Source organism: Lepus europaeus, chromosome X, assembly GCF_033115175.1.
Source record: "Lepus europaeus isolate LE1 chromosome X, mLepTim1.pri, whole genome shotgun sequence".
NCBI lineage: Eukaryota > Metazoa > Chordata > Mammalia > Lagomorpha > Leporidae > Lepus > Lepus europaeus.
In genome coordinates, this window is record NC_084850.1 from 134992894 (window position 1) to 135009386 (window position 16493).

The 16493-nt window shown below is 60.7% G+C and overlaps 1 protein-coding gene across 1 annotated transcript in view; it reads right to left on the reverse strand.

The window, feature by feature from the left end:
* Positions 1–15737, reverse strand: part of OFD1 (OFD1 centriole and centriolar satellite protein) — a 29114-nt gene extending 13377 nt beyond the window's left edge. Inside the window, 11 exon segments of the mRNA XM_062183621.1 lie at positions 6093–6112; positions 6115–6217; positions 6470–6576; positions 7251–7424; positions 7520–7656; positions 8515–8536; positions 8538–8623; positions 9719–9749; positions 9830–9898; positions 12753–12953; positions 15586–15737. Of these exon segments, the coding sequence (XP_062039605.1) occupies positions 6093–6112; positions 6115–6217; positions 6470–6576; positions 7251–7424; positions 7520–7656; positions 8515–8536; positions 8538–8623; positions 9719–9749; positions 9830–9898; positions 12753–12953; positions 15586–15678 (1043 nt within the window). The 5' untranslated portion in view covers positions 15679–15737.
* Between the last annotated feature and the right edge of the window lie 756 nt (positions 15738–16493).

Consider the following 16493-nt stretch of genomic DNA (forward strand, 5'->3'; position numbering starts at 1 on the left):
CTGAGGGACGTGAGGGACTGAGGGACTGAGGGGCTGAGGGACTGAGGGGCTGAGGGACGTGAGGGACTGAGGGACTGAGGGACTGAGGGGCTGAGGGACTGAGGGACTGAGGGGCTGAGGGACTGAGGGACTGAGGGACTGAGGGACTGAGGGACGTGAGGGGCGTGAGGGACTGAGGGACTGAGGGACTGAGGGACTGAGGGACTGAGGGACTGAGGGACTGAGGGACTGAGGGACTGAGGGACTGAGGGGCTGAGGGGCTGAGGGACTGAGGGACTGAGGGACTGAGGGACTGAGGGACTGAGGGACTGAGGGACGTGAGGGACTGAGGGATGTGAGGGACTGAGGGACTGAGGGGCTGAGGGACTGAGGGACTGAGGGACTGAGGGACTGAGGGACTGAGGGGCTGAGGGACTGAGGGACTGAGGACTGAGGGACTGAGGGACTGAGGGACTGAGGGACTGAGGGACTGAGGGACTGAGGGACTGAGGGACTGAGGGACTGAGGGACGTGAGGGACTGAGGGACTGAGGGACTGAGGGACTGAGGGACGTGAGGGACTGAGGACTGAGGGACTGAGGGACTGAGGGACGTGAGGGACTGAGGGACTGAGGGGACTGAGGGACTGAGGGACTGAGGGACGTGAGGGACTGAGGGACTGAGGGACTGAGGGACTGAGGGACGTGAGGGACGTGAGGGACTGAGGGGCTGAGGGACGTGAGGGACTGAGGGACTGAGGGACTGAGGGACTGAGGGACTGAGGGACTGAGGGACGTGAGGGACTGAGGGATGTGAGGGACTGAGGGACTGAGGGGCTGAGGGACTGAGGGACTGAGGGACTGAGGGACGTGAGGACGTGAGGGACTGAGGGACTGAGGGACTGAGGGACTGAGGGACGTGAGGGACTGAGGGACTGAGGGACTGAGGGACTGAGGGACGTGAGGGACTGAGGGACTGAGGGACGTGAGGGACTGAGGGACTGAGGGACTGAGGGACGTGAGGGACTGAGGGACTGAGGACTGAGGGACTGAGGGACTGAGGGACTGAGGGACTGAGGGACTGAGGGACTGAGGGACTGAGGGACTGAGGGACGTGAGGGGCGTGAGGGGCGTGAGGGACTGAGGGGACTGAGGGACTGAGGGACGTGAGGACTGAGGGACTGAGGGACTGAGGGGTGTGAGGGACTGAGGGACTGAGGGACTGAGGGACTGAGGGACTGAGGGACTGAGGGACGTGAGGGGCGTGAGGGGCTGAGGGACTGAGGGACTGAGGGGCTGAGGGACTGAGGGACTGAGGGACTGAGGGACTGAGGGACGTGAGGGACTGAGGGATGTGAGGGACTGAGGGACTGAGGGACTGAGGGACTGAGGGACTGAGGGACTGAGGGACTGAGGGACTGAGGGGTGTGAGGGACTGAGGGACTGAGGGACTGAGGGACTGAGGGACTGAGGGACTGAGGGACTGAGGGACTGAGGGACTGAGGGACGTGAGGGACTGAGGGACTGAGGACTGAGGGACTGAGGGACTGAGGGACGTGAGGGGCGTGAGGGACTGAGGGATGTGAGGGACTGAGGGACTGAGGGACTGAGGGACTGAGGGACTGAGGGACTGAGGGGCTGAGGGACTGAGGGACTGAGGGACTGAGGGACTGAGGGACTGAGGGGACTGAGGGACTGAGGGACTGAGGGACTGAGGGCTGAGGGGCTGAGGGGCTGAGGGACTGAGGGGCTGAGGGACTGAGGGACTGAGGGACTGAGGGACTGAGGGACTGAGGGACTGAGGGACTGAGGGACTGAGGGACGTGAGGGACTGAGGGACGTGAGGGACTGAGGGACTGAGGGACTGAGGGACTGAGGGACTGAGGGACTGAGGGACGTGAGGGACTGAGGACTGAGGGACTGAGGGACGTGAGGGACGTGAGGGACTGAGGGGCTGAGGGACGTGAGGGACTGAGGGACTGAGGGACTGAGGGACTGAGGGACTGAGGGACTGAGGGACTGAGGGACTGAGGGACTGAGGGACTGAGGGACTGAGGGACTGAGGGACGTGAGGGACTGAGGGACTGAGGGACTGAGGGACTGAGGGACTGAGGGACTGAGGGACTGAGGGACGTGAGGGACTGAGGGGCTGAGGGACTGAGGGACGTGAGGGACTGAGGGACTGAGGGACTGAGGGACTGAGGGACTGAGGGACTGAGGGACTGAGGGACGTGAGGGACTGAGGACTGAGGGACTGAGGGACTGAGGGACTGAGGGACTGAGGGACTGAGGGACTGAGGGACTGAGGGCGTGAGGGACTGAGGGACTGAGGGACTGAGGGACTGAGGGACTGAGGGACTGAGGGACTGAGGGACTGAGGGGTGTGAGGGACTGAGGGACTGAGGGACTGAGGACTGAGGGACTGAGGGACTGAGGGACTGAGGGACTGAGGGACTGAGGGACTGAGGGACGTGAGGGACTGAGGGACTGAGGGACTGAGGGGTGTGAGGGACTGAGGGACTGAGGGACTGAGGGACTGAGGGACTGAGGGGCTGAGGGACTGAGGGACTGAGGGACTGAGGGACTGAGGGACTGAGGACTGAGGGACTGAGGGACGTGAGGGACGTGAGGGACTGAGGGACTGAGGGACTGAGGGACTGAGGGACGTGAGGGACTGAGGGATGTGAGGGACTGAGGGACTGAGGGGCTGAGGGACTGAGGGACTGAGGGACTGAGGGACGTGAGGGACTGAGGGACTGAGGGACGTGAGGGACTGAGGGACTGAGGGACTGAGGGACTGAGGGACGTGAGGGACTGAGGGACTGAGGGACGTGAGGGACTGAGGGACTGAGGGACTGAGGGACGTGAGGGACTGAGGGACTGAGGGACTGAGGGACTGAGGGACTGAGGGACTGAGGGACTGAGGGACTGAGGGGCTGAGGGCTGAGGGCTGAGGGGCTGAGGGGACTGAGGGACTGAGGGACTGAGGGACTGAGGGACTGAGGGACTGAGGGACGTGAGGGACTGAGGGATGTGAGGGACTGAGGGACTGAGGGGCTGAGGGACTGAGGGACTGAGGGACTGAGGGACTGAGGGACTGAGGGCTGAGGGACTGAGGGACTGAGGGACTGAGGGACTGAGGGACTGAGGGACTGAGGGACTGAGGACTGAGGGACTGAGGGACTGAGGGACGTGAGGGACTGAGGGACTGAGGGACTGAGGGACTGAGGGACGTGAGGGACTGAGGGACTGAGGGACTGAGGGACTGAGGGACGTGAGGGACTGAGGGACTGAGGGACTGAGGGACTGAGGGACTGAGGGACGTGAGGGACTGAGGGACTGAGGGACTGAGGGACTGAGGGACGTGAGGGACGTGAGGGACTGAGGGGCTGAGGGACGTGAGGGACTGAGGGACTGAGGGACTGAGGGACTGAGGGACTGAGGGACTGAGGGACGTGAGGGACTGAGGGATGTGAGGGACTGAGGGACTGAGGGGCTGAGGGACTGAGGGACTGAGGGACTGAGGGACGTGAGGGACGTGAGGGACTGAGGGACTGAGGGACTGAGGGACTGAGGGACGTGAGGGACTGAGGGACTGAGGGACTGAGGGACTGAGGGACGTGAGGGACTGAGGGACTGAGGGACTGAGGGACTGAGGGACTGAGGGACTGAGGGACGTGACTGAGGGACTGAGGGACTGAGGGACTGAGGGACTGAGGGACTGAGGGGACTGAGGGACTGAGGGGCTGAGGGACTGAGGGACTGAGGGACTGAGGGACTGAGGGACTGAGGGACGTGAGGACTGAGGGACTGAGGGACTGAGGGACTGAGGGCTGAGGGACTGAGGGACGTGAGGGACTGAGGGACTGAGGGACTGAGGGACTGAGGGACTGAGGGACTGAGGGACTGAGGGACTGAGGGACTGAGGGACTGAGGGACTGAGGGACTGAGGGACTGAGGGACTGAGGGACGTGAGGGACTGAGGGACTGAGGGACTGAGGACTGAGGGACGTGAGGGACTGAGGGACTGAGGGACTGAGGGACGTGAGGGACTGAGGGACTGAGGGACTGAGGGACTGAGGGACTGAGGGACTGAGGGACTGAGGGACTGAGGGACTGAGGGACTGAGGGACTGAGGGACGTGGACTGAGGGACTGAGGGACTGAGGGGTGTGAGGGACTGAGGGACTGAGGGACTGAGGGACTGACGGGACTGAGGGACTGCAGGGACGTGAGGGGCGTGAGGGGCTGAGGGACTGAGGGACTGAGGGGCTGAGGGACTGAGGGACTGAGGGACTGAGGGACTGAGGGACGTGAGGGACTGAGGGATGTGAGGGACTGAGGGACTGAGGGACTGAGGGACTGAGGGACTGAGGGACTGAGGGACTGAGGGACTGGGGGTGTGAGGGACTGAGGGACTGAGGGACTGAGGGACTGAGGGACTGAGGGACTTGAGGGACTGAGGGACTGAGGGACTGAGGGACGTGAGGACTGAGGGACTGAGGGACTGAGGGACAGAGGGACTGAGGGACGTGAGGGGCGTGAGGGACTGAGGGATGTGGGGAAGGGACTGAGGGACTGAGGGACTGAAGGGACTGAGGGACTGAGGGCTGAGGGACTGAGGGACTGAGGGACTGAGGGACTGAGGGACTGAGGGACTGAGGGACTGAGGGACTGAGGGACTGAGGGGCTGAGGGGCTGAGGGGCTGAGGGGCTGAGGGGCTGAGGGGACTGAGGGACTGAGGGACTGAGGGACTGAGGGACTGAGGGACTGAGGACTGAGGGACTGAGGGACGTGAGGGACTGAGGGACTGAGGGACTGAGGGACTGAGGGACTGAGGGACTGAGGGACTGAGGGACTGAGGGACTGAGGGACGTGAGGGACTGAGGGACTGAGGGACTGAGGGACGTGAGGGACGTGAGGGACTGAGGGGACTGAGGGACTGAGGGACTGAGGGACTGAGGGACTGAGGGACTGAGGGACTGAGGGACTGAGGGACTGAGGGACTGAGGACTGAGGGACTGAGGGACTGAGGGACTGAGGGACTGAGGGACTGAGGACTGAGGGACTGAGGGACTGAGGGACTGAGGGACTGAGGGACTGAGGGACTGAGGGACTGAGGGGACTGAGGGACGTGAGGGACTGAGGGACTGAGGGACTGAGGGACTGAGGGACTGAGGACTGAGGGACTGAGGGACTGAGGGACTGAGGGACTGAGGGACTGAGGGACTGAGGGACTGAGGGACTGAGGGACTGAGGGGACTGAGGGACTGAGGGACTGAGGGACTGAGGGACTGAGGGACTGAGGGGCGTGAGGGGACTGAGGGACTGAGGGACTGAGGGACTGAGGGGACTGAGGGACTGAGGGACTGAGGGACGTGAGGGACTGAGGGACTGAGGGACTGAGGGAACTGAGGGACTGAGGGACTGAGGACTGAGGGACTGAGGGGACTGAGGAGGGACGTGAGGGACTGAGGGACTGAGGGACTGAGGGACTGAGGGGACTGAGGGGACTGAGGGACTGTGGGACTGAGGGACTGAGGGACTGAGGGACGTGAGGGACTGAGGGATGTGAGGGACGTGAGGCGACGACGTGAGCGACGCTGGCACACGCGGCCCCGGGCTGTTCCGCGGGGCTCAGGCCGCGAACCACGAGAGGGAGACCGCGCGGTCCGCAGGCGCCGGCGGCAATTCCTTTCAAGATGGCCGCCACGGGCGCCGAGAACAGAGAAGGCAACGAAGCCAAACTCACTGCACAGCGGACGCCGACGGCCCCAGTGGGAGCCGGACGGCCACGCTCACCGGGGACAGAAACGTCCGGCCGGCGCCGCGGCTCAACAGGCTGACCCTCCCACCTGGGCCGCGCCGGCACCCCGGGTCCTGGTCCGTCCACATAGACGAGTCCCATCAACAAACGACCCCCGTCCACACGGACCGACCCCCGTCCACAACCAGACCCCGACCACACAGACGACCCCGTCCACACAGACCCCGTCCACACAGACGACCCCGTCCACACAGACCCCCGTCCACAACGGACGACCCCGTCGGCCTCCGCCCCCGCCCCCCCCCACACCCCGGTCAAGCCCCTCCCCCGGCCAGCGTGCACACTCACCGCAGGAGTTCGCTCCGGAGAGCCGCTGGTCGAAGGTCTCCTCCGCTGCGCTTGCACCGCCTGCTCCCGGCGCCCGAGCGCGTCGCCACGCGCGTCTGCTGTTCTCCTCCTGGAGCCTCCGGTCCCTGAAACGGACGAGAACACGAGGCCATCGGCCGCGACGTCGGAAATCACGCACCGAGGCGAAAGATGGCCACCTTCTCACTTCCAAGATGGCCACCCCTCTCACACCCAAGATGGCCGCCGCCTCACTCCCAAGATGGCTGCCGTCTCACTCCCAAGATGGCCGCCGTCTTGCTCCCAAGATGGCCGCCACCTCACTCCCAAGATGGCCACCCTCTCACACCCAAGATGGCCGCCACCCCCGCACCACTTACAGCTCGAAGGCCTCAGCCCGTTGCCTCAGCTCCGCCTCTCGCCCTCTCAGCACCTCCATGTCTCTCAGCAGAAGCTGCCTCTGGGCATAAATTTCTTTGGCTTCGATCTGTTTTGGGAAACGTTGACTTTGAGCGAACGAAAAAACAAGACGGAGTCGCCACGGTGACGCTCCAGCCGGGTCTTGAAGCACGGTGTTTTTTTTTTTTTTTTTTTTTTTTTTGGACAGGCAGAGTGGACAGTAGAGGGAGACAGAGAGAAAGGTCTTCCTTTGCCGTTGGTTCAGCCTCCAAGATGGCCTCCGTCTCACTCCCAAGATGGCCGCCACCTCACTCCCAAGATGGCCGCCTCCCGGGACACAGCAGAGATAGACAGTGAGAGAGAGAGACAGAGAGAAAGGTCTTCCTTTGCCGTTGGTTCACCCTCCAATGGCTGCCGTCTCGCTCGCAAGATGGCCGCCGCCTCACTCCCAAGATGGCTGCCATCTGCCAAGATGGCCACCTCCCAGGCCACAGCAGAGAGCTGGCCTGGAAGAGGGGCAACCGGGACAGAATCCGGCGCCCCGACCAGGACCAGAACCCGGGGTGCCGGCGCCGCAGGGCGGCGGATCAGCCTGTGGAGCCGCGGCGCCGGCCGCCATCCTTCCGTTCCGACCCCCGGTCCCAGCCGCTCCTGTGTCCTGGGGCCTGGTTCCACCCCCCACCCCGGCTCAGCCCCGCATGCGGGTTCAGCCCACGACAATGAAGGCGACGCCCGCTCCGGCGGCCATCTTAGAACCCTCACCTCCTGGTGCCTCCTGACGCTCTCGACCATTTCCTTCTCCCGGGCGACGAGGGACGCGGATTTCGCGCGCCAGGCCGTCTCCAGCCCAGCCCGGACCTCGGCCAGCGCCTGCTCGTGCCTCCGCTTCTCCTCCATCTTGACCTTTGCGATCTCGGTCTCCTTCAGGTGGTTCAGCTGCGAATCGATCACGAGATATTGATTTTGTTTATCGATTCCTGGAGACACAGAGACAGACGCTCTGTCTGCGGCCGGGCCGGGATTGGGCTCACCCGCTGGCCCAGCTCCGCCCGCAGCCGCTCCTCGACGTCTCTCTTGTACTCGTTCAGTTTCGTCTCCAAAGACTCCGCCCTCGGGCGCTGAGCGCGCTGGTCCGCAAACGCCTCGTCGATCAGCTGTAGCTTCTCGGCTACCGGAAAAACAACACAAAAAAAAAATAAATAAATAACACACACACACACACAAAAATAATAAATAAATAACACACACACACAAAAAAATAATAAATAAATAACACACACACACACAAAAAAAACCAAAAAAAAAAAAAAAAAAAAAAAAAAAACCACATTGAATTAGGAGCTATGACCCCGGGCAGGCGCACGCACGGCCCCAGAGAACCGCGACGTCTACACGGAGGGAAAGGGGAGGGGCGGAGCAAGGGGGCCGCACGTCCACACTGGAATCCAGGCGATCGGTTAACAAGACTCACGGCAAAACGTTCAGATTTTCTTTTTTTTTTTTAAATGTTTTTGACAGGCAGAGTGGACAGTGAGAGAGACAGAGAGAAAGGTCTTCCTTTGCTGTTGGTTCTGCCTCCAAGATGGCCGCCACCTCACTCCCAACATGGCCACCCTCTCACTCCCAAGATGGCCGCCTCCCAGGCCACAGCAGAGATAGACAGTGAGAGAGAGAGACAGAGAGAAAGGTCTTCCTTTGCTGTTGGTTCACCCTCCAAGATGGCCGCCATCTCACTCCCAACATGGCCGCCTCCCGGGCCACAGCAGAGATAGACAGTGAGAGAGAGACAGAGAGAAAGGTCTTCCTTTGCCGTTGGTTCACCCTCCAAGATGGCCACCATCTCATTCCAAAGATGGCCGCCACCTCCTTCCTTCCCTCCCTCTACCTCCCAAATAAAATGAATCTTAAAACAAAAACAACAACAACCACACACACACAGAGCCCAAATCTGGCCCACTGTCTCTTGTTGCCAATAAAGTTTTATCAGAACACACACACACACACACACACGGGCGACGGGCGTTACCGAGAGAGTCCTTGTCCGGCGCGGGGCGCGTCCGTCTGGGTCGCCATGGCGCGGGTCTCTCCGGCCTGGTGCTGCTCCGCCAGTTCTCTCAGGAACTCCACGAGGAAACCTGGACCGCGCGGTGGACAGCGTCGGACCTCAGCGGCCACGCCCGGCGCCTGCTCACACAACCTGAGTTTTTCCTTTTTGCCATTGGTTCACCCTCCAATGGCCGCCACCTCACTCCCAAGATGGCCGCCTCCTCACTCCCAAGATGGCCACCTCCCAGGACACAGCAGAGATAGACAGTGAGAGAGAGAGACAGAGAAAGGTCTTCCTTTGCCGTTGGTTCACCCTCCAAGATGGCCACCGTCTCACTCCCAAGATGGCCGCCGCCTCACTCCCAAGATGGCCACCGTCTCACTCCCAAGATGGCCGCCATCTCACTCCCAAGATGGCCGCCGTCTCACTCCCAAGATGGCCGCCTCCCGGGCCACAGCAGAGATAGACAGTGAGAGAGAGAGACAGAGAAAGGTCTTCCTTTGCCGTTGGTTCACCCTCCAAGATGGCCACCGTCTCACTCCCAAGATGGCCGCCGCCTCACTCCCAAGATGGCCACCGTCTCACTCCCAAGATGGCCGCCATCTCACTCCCAAGATGGCCGCCGTCTCACTCCCAAGATGGCCGCCTCCCGGGCCACAGCAGAGATAGACAGTGAGAGAGAGAGACAGAGAGAAAGGTCTTCCTTTGCCGTTGGTTCACCCTCCAAGATGGCCACCGTCTCACTCCCAAGATGGCCGCCGCCTCACTCCCAAGATGGCCACCGTCTCACTCCCAAGATGGCCGCCATCTCACTCCCAAGATGGCCGCCGTCTCACTCCCAAGATGGCCGCCTCCCGGGCCACAGCAGAGATAGACAGTGAGAGAGAGAGACAGAGAGAAAGGTCTTCCTTTGCCGTTGGTTCACCCTCCAAGATGGCCACCGTCTCACTCCCAAGATGGCCGCCGCCTCACTCCCAAGATGGCCACCGTCTCACTCCCAAGATGGCCGCCATCTCACTCCCAAGATGGCCGCCGTCTCACTCCCAAGATGGCCGCCTCCCGGGCCACAGCAGAGATAGACAGTGAGAGAGAGAGAGAGACAGAGAGAAAGGTCTTCCTTTGCCGTTGGTTCACCCTCCAATGACGCACAGAAACGCTATCTTACACAGAAGTGGGCTCCCACCTTTTCTATTTTCTTTGTCAAGTCCAGAGATCTGCAAGAAGAAGACAGTTTTTATTCTTCTGTTCAACCGTAACCAACACACCCACGCCGGCCAGAGCGGGACGACCCTACCAGGGACTCGTAGAGCCGGGACGCGGGGTCGACTCTAACGAGCTGTAGCAGATCCTGCATGGTGAAGACCTTAGGGCGAAAAAAAAAATAATGAGGCGGCCACGGTTACCACGGTAAATGATAAACTCAGACGTTTCCATGAAATGAACCGTCGTGCTTGAGGTAATTACGCTGATAACGCAAAACTAAAACCCACGCTAGTGAGGACGTAATGAATACACGGAGGCGAAGAGGGCCCAAGATGGCTGCCATCTCCCAACATGGCCGCCTCCCGGGACACAGCAGAGAGAGACAGTGAGAGAGAGAGACAGAGAGAAAGGTCTTCCTTTGCCGTTGGTTCACCCTCCAATGGCCGCCGTCTCACTCCCAAGATGGCCACCACCTCACTCCCAAGATGGCCACTTTCTCACTCCCAAGATGGCCAGTCTGTCACTCCCAAGATGGCCGCCACCTCACTCCCAAGATGGCCACCACCTCACTCCCAAGATGGCCACCTCCCAGGACACAGCAGAGATAGACAGTGAGAGAGAGAGAGAGACAGAGAGAAAGGTCTTCCTTTTCACCATTGGTTCACCCCCCAAGATGGCCGCCATCTCACTCCCAAGATGGCCACCGTCTCACTCCCAAGATGGCCACCACCTCATTCCCAAGATGGCCACTTTCTCACTCCCAAGATGGCCACTCTGTCACTCCCAAGATGGCCACCGTCTCACTCCCAAGATGGCCACCACCTCACTCCCAAGATGGCCGCCACCTCACTCCCAAGATGGCTGCCATCTCCCAACATGGCCGCCTCCCGGGACACAGCAGAGTTAGACAGAGAGAGAGAGAGGGAGACAGCACGGGCGCCGTGGGAAGCCGTGTCTCACACACACGTCTGCTATGGCGCCGTCTGCCGCGTCTGCCCTGACCCGCCGAGAACACGTGTTTCCAGACGGTTTTGTATCATCACGAAGCTCGCGGGTGACAGAGACGAACTCCTAACGCTGACAAACAAAACGAGGTTGTTAACGGACAAATGCAGCCATGTTGGAGCTTCAAATTTTCATTCAAATAATGACGAGATCCTCATTAACTTAAAAAAAAAAAAAATTCTTGGGTGAGAGAGGAGTGAACGAAAGAAATGGCCCGGCCCAACGCATACATTTGACGGGGGGAGAATTGTGTGCGTGTGTGGGGGAGGGGCAGAACTGTGTCCGTGTGTGGGGGAGGGGCAGAACTGTGTCCGTGTGTGGGGGAGGGGCAGAATTGTGTCCGTGTGTGGGAGGGGCAGAATTGTGTCCGTGTGTGGGGGAGGGGCAGAATTGTGTCCGTGTGTGGGGGAGGGGCAGAATTGTGTCTGTGTGTGGGGGAGGGGCAGAATTGTGTCCGTGTGTGGGGGAGGGGCAGAATTGTGTCTGTGTGTGGGGGAGGGGCAGAATTGTGTCCGTGTGTGGGGGAGGGGCAGAATTGTGTCCGTGTGTGGGGGAGGGGCAGAATTGTGTCCGTGTGGGGTGGAGGGGGAGAACTGTGTCCGTGTGTGGGGGGAGGGGCAGAACTGTGTCTGTGTGTGGGGGAGGGGGAGAACTGTGTCCGTGTGTGGAGGAGGGGCAGAACTGTGTCCGTGTGGGGGGGAGGGGCAGAATTGTGTCCGTGTGTGGGGGAGGGGCAGAACTGTGTCCGTGTGTGGGTGGAGGGGGAGTACTGTGTCCGTGTGTGGGGGAGGGGCAGAACTGTGTCCGTGTGTGGGGGAGGGGCAGAACTGTGTCCGTGTGTGGGGGAGGGGCAGAACTGTGTCCGTGTGTGGGGGGAGGGGGAGAACTGTGTCCGTGTGTGGGGGGAGGGGGAGAACTGTGTCCGTGTGTGGGGGAGGGGCAGAATTGTGTCCGTGTGTGGGGGAGGGGGAGAACTGTGTCCGTGTGTGGGGGGAGGGGGAGAACTGTGTCCGTGTGTGGGGGAGGGGCAGAACTGTGTCCGTGTGTGGGGGAGGGGCAGAATTGTGTCCGTGTGTGGGGGAGGGGCAGAACTGTGTCCGTGTGTGGGGGAGGGGCAGAATTGTGTCCGTGTGTGGGGGGGGCCACGGGTCCATGCCAACTCCTTGCAGTCAACACACACAAACACACAAACACACACAAACACACACACACAGACACACACACAGACACACAAACACACACACACAGACACACACACACAAACACACACACACAAACACACACACACACACACGGTTTGCCACGTCTGCCTTCAAAGTGACAGACGGTTGGGGCCGGCGCTGTGGCGCAGCGGGTGAACGCCCCGGCCCGCAGCGCCCACATCCCACGCGGGCGCGGGTTCGAGTCCCGGCGGCTCCACGTCCGGTCCAGCTCCGCGCTGTGGCCCGGGAGAGCAGCAGACGACGGCCCAGGTCCCCGGGGCCCCCGCGCCTGCCATGGGAGCCCCGGGAGAAGCTCCCGGCGCCGGATCGGCGCGGCTCCGGCCGCTGTGGCCGTCTGGGGAGCGAACCGGCGGATGGAAGACGTCTCCGCGCTCTCTGCCCGCACCTCTGCCTCCCCAGTAATTCTTTAAAAAAAATAAAGAAAATGTTTTAGTGGTCGATCCTGTCCAGGTTGCCCCTCTTCCAGGCCAGCTCTCTGCTGTGGCCCGGGAGGCGGCCATGTTGGGAGATGGCAGCCATCTTGGGAGTGAGGCGGCGGCCATCTTGGGAGTGAGAGGGTGGCCATCTTGGGAGTGAGACGGTGGCCATCTTGGGAGCGAGACGGCGGCCATCTTGGGAGCGAGACGGCGGCCATCTTGGGAGCGAGACGGCGGCCATCTTGGGGGGTGAACCAACGGCAAAAAGGAAGACCTTTCTCTCTGTCTCCCTCTGCTGTCCACTCTGCCTGTCCAAAATAAAAAAATAAATAAAAAAAGGAATTCAAAACCAGGAAAACAAAGACTTTACCTTCTCCTTCGCCAAGCCGCTCTCTGGGAAGAACACCGAGAGCGAGTACTCGTAGCCGCACGTGCGCAGGTGGTCGGCCACGAGCGCGTTGGAGGCTCCCAGGAGCAGGGCGCTGCCCTCCACGGGGACCGAGCGGGGCCGCAGCTCCCCGCGCAGCACCGGGCCCATCAGCTCGTGCACCAGCAGGTTCCGGAGCTGCGTCTGCTCGGGACAAAGACGGACACGGTGACAACCACGCCGGGCGGATTACGGGATTACGACGGAGATTACGGGATTACGACGGAGATTACGGGATTACGACGGACAGACCTGGGATTATATCACTGACACACACGCCGGGCGGATGACGGGATTACGACGGAGATTACGGGATTACGACGGACAGACCTGGGATTATATCACTGACACACACGCCGGGCGGATGACGGGATTACGACGGAGATTACGGGATTACGACAGAGATTACGGGATTACGACGGACAGACCTGGGATTATATCACTGACACACACGCCGGCCGGATTACGGGATTACGATGGAGATTACGGGATTACGATGGACAGACTACAGGATTATCTCAGCGGAGGGGCACGCAGGCTCGGCTCGTCACCGGGAACCCTCCCGTCTCCCGGAGGGGTCCAGACCACGGCCAGGCGCCAGGGGTCTCCTGTACGATCTTTCCCGTGGGACGACCAAGTGGGCCGTGGGAAAGGTTTCCGTTTCCCAGCTTCCCCGGGAACTGGGAGTCGGCCGACTTGCGGACTTTGTTTTTTCTCTATGAGTCCGTGTTAGCGGCTTAATGGTAGAATACCGGCCGGCGCCGCGGCTCACTGGGCTAATCCTCCGCCTTGCGGCGCCGGCACACCGGGTTCTAGTCCCGGTCGGGGCACTGATCCTGTCCCGGTTGCCCCTCTTCCAGGCCAGCTTTCTGCTGTGGCCAGGAGGCGGCCATCTTGGGAGTCAGAGGGTGGCCATCTTGGCAGATGGCAGCCATCTTGGGAGTGAGACGGTGGCCATCTTGGGAGTGAGACGGCGGCCATCTTGGGAGCAAGCCTGTGGCCATCTTGGAGGGTGAACCAACAGCAAAAGGAAGACCTTTCTCTCTGTCTGTCTCTCTCACTGTCTCTCTCTGCTGTGGCCCAGGAGGCGGCCATGTTGGGAGTGAGGCGGCGGCCATCTTGGGAGCAAGCCAGTGGCCATCTTGGGGGGTGAACCAATGGCAAAAGGAAGACCTTTCTCTCTGTCTCCCTCTCACTGTCCACTCTGCATGTCAAAAATTAAAAAAAATAAAATAAAATAAAGTTGAGGGGGGGTCTACACTGCGGCCCGTGGCACCCACACCCCACACGGAGCCGGGTCGCGTTCCAGCTACCTCGCTCCCCGCTAACGGCCTGGGGAAGGCGGTCAGCGACGGCCCGAGCGTCCGAGCCCACGCGGGAGACCCGGGTGAAGCCCCCGGGCTCAGCCCGGCCCAGCGCTGGCCGCCGTGGGAGGAGTGGACCAGCAGAGGGCGTCAGCCCGGCCCAGCCCCCGCCGTCGCAGCCATCGGGAGAGACGGACTCCACTCTGTCTCTGCCTCCCTACTCTTACAAATAAAAAGAAAAAAAAATCTTAAAAAAAATCAAAATTAAAAATTAAAAGAAAAGAAAATCTTTAAAAAAAAATTTTAAAAAAATTAAAAATTAAAAGAAAAGAAAATCTTTAAAAAAAATTTTTAAAAAAAATTAAAAATTAAAAGAAAAGAAAATCTTTAAAAAAAATTAAAAATTAAAAGAAAAAAAATCTTTAAAAAAAATTAAAAATTAAAAGAAAAAAAATTAAGGAACTAAGCCCGCAGCACCATGGACAAGGTGGACTAAGCCCACAGCACCGTGGACAAGGTGGACTAAGCCCGCAGCACCGTGGACAAGGTGGACTAAGCCCGCAGCACCACTGAGTCGGGGTCAGCGGAAACGTGGCCTGGCGTGGGGTGACCCGGTCAACCACCTCCTTCAGCCCAAAGGAATCATGGAGCCACTAAAAAAAAATAAAAATAAGAAGAAAAAAAAATAATAAAATAAAATAAAAATTAAAAAATAAAATAAAGTAAAAAAATAAAATAAAAATTAAAAAATAAAATAAAAATAAGAAGAAAAAAATAAAATAAAAATAAAAATAAAATACAAAATAAAATAAAAATTAAAAAATAAATAAAATAAAAATAAAAAAAAGCCTAGGGGCCAGCACTGTGGCACAGCGGAGGTCTGGCCTGCAGCGTTCACAACCCACACGGGCGCCGGTTCGAGTCCCGGCTGCTCCACTTCCGGTCCCGCTCTCTGCTGTGGCCCGGGAAGGCAGTGGACGAGGGTTCGAGTCCTCGGGCCGCTGCACCCCATGGGGGAGACCCGGAAGCAGTTCCTGGCTTCCGGTTGGCCCCGGCCCGGCCACGGCGGCCATCTTGGGAGTGGACCCGTGGGCGGAAGACCTCGGACTCGGATTTTCAAATACATCGATAACATCTTTTTTTTAAAATATATTTTAATTTTTTTTAATTTATTTTATTTTTATTTATTTATTTTATTGACGTATTTGCGAGGCCGAGTCATGGTCTCCCGTGCGGGTGCGGGGACCCCAGGACCCGGGCCGCCGTCCACTGCCCTCCCGGGCCACGGCAGAGCGCGGGACCGGAAGTGGAGCCGCCGGGGCTCGAACCGGCGCCCGCGTGGGCGGAGGATGAACCCAGGGAGCCGCGGCGCCGCCCCAATGAATCTTAAAAAAAAACAAAACCCGTGTGTGGAATTCACCATGGCCGACCTGTCACGCGTCACGTGACCCGCGGATGTCCCCAAAACTGACCTTCAGCGCGTCCAGCACCCCCCGGTCCCTGAACGTCTGGTACAGCTTCTTGCGCAGATCGTCCGGGGTCAACGCGTCGCACTTGGGCGCCATGGCGGGCCGGGACACAAGATGGCGGCGGGCGACCTGGTGGACACGGAGGCCGCGAAGGTCTGAACAGCCGGAAGTCGCTACTGCGCAGGCGCGCGCTGAGCGCGCCAGCCGGAAGTCCCGCCCAGACCCCGCGAGAGCGGACTGCGGAGTCTCGCGAGGAAGACGAGGCAGCCCGCCCCTCCCGGAAGCCGCTACCGCGCAGGCGCGCGCTGAGCGCGCCAGCCGGAAGTCCCGCCCAGACCCCGCGAGAGCGGCCCTGCGGAGTCTCGCGAGGACGACGCGCCAGCCCGCCCCTCCCGGAAGCTCGCTGAGCGCGCCAGCCGGAAGTCCCGCCCAGACCTCGCGAGAGCGGCTCTCCGGAGTCTCGCGAGGACGACGAGCCCTCCCGCTCCTCCCGGAAGCTCGCTGAGCACAGCGCCAGCCGGAAGTCCCGCCCAGACCTCGCGAGAGCGGCCCTGCGGAGTCTCGCGAGGACGACGAGCCCGCCCGCTCCTCCCGGAAGCTCGCGGAGCAGCGCGCCCGTGCCTGGGGGCCGGTACCGCTGAGCGCGCCAGCCGGAAGTCCCGCCCAGACCCTGCGAGAGCGGCCCTGCGGAGTCTCGCGAGGACGACGCGCCAGCCCGCCCCTCCCGGAAGCTCGCGGAGCAGAGCGCCCGCTGAACGCCCCAACCGGAAGTCCCGCCCAGACCTCGCGAGAGCGGACCGACGGCGTCTCGCGAGAACGACAGCCAGCCCGCCCCTCCCGGAAGCTCGCGGAGCAGAGCGCCCGTGCCTGGGGGCCACCCGGACGTCCCGCCCAGACCCCGCGAGAGCGGA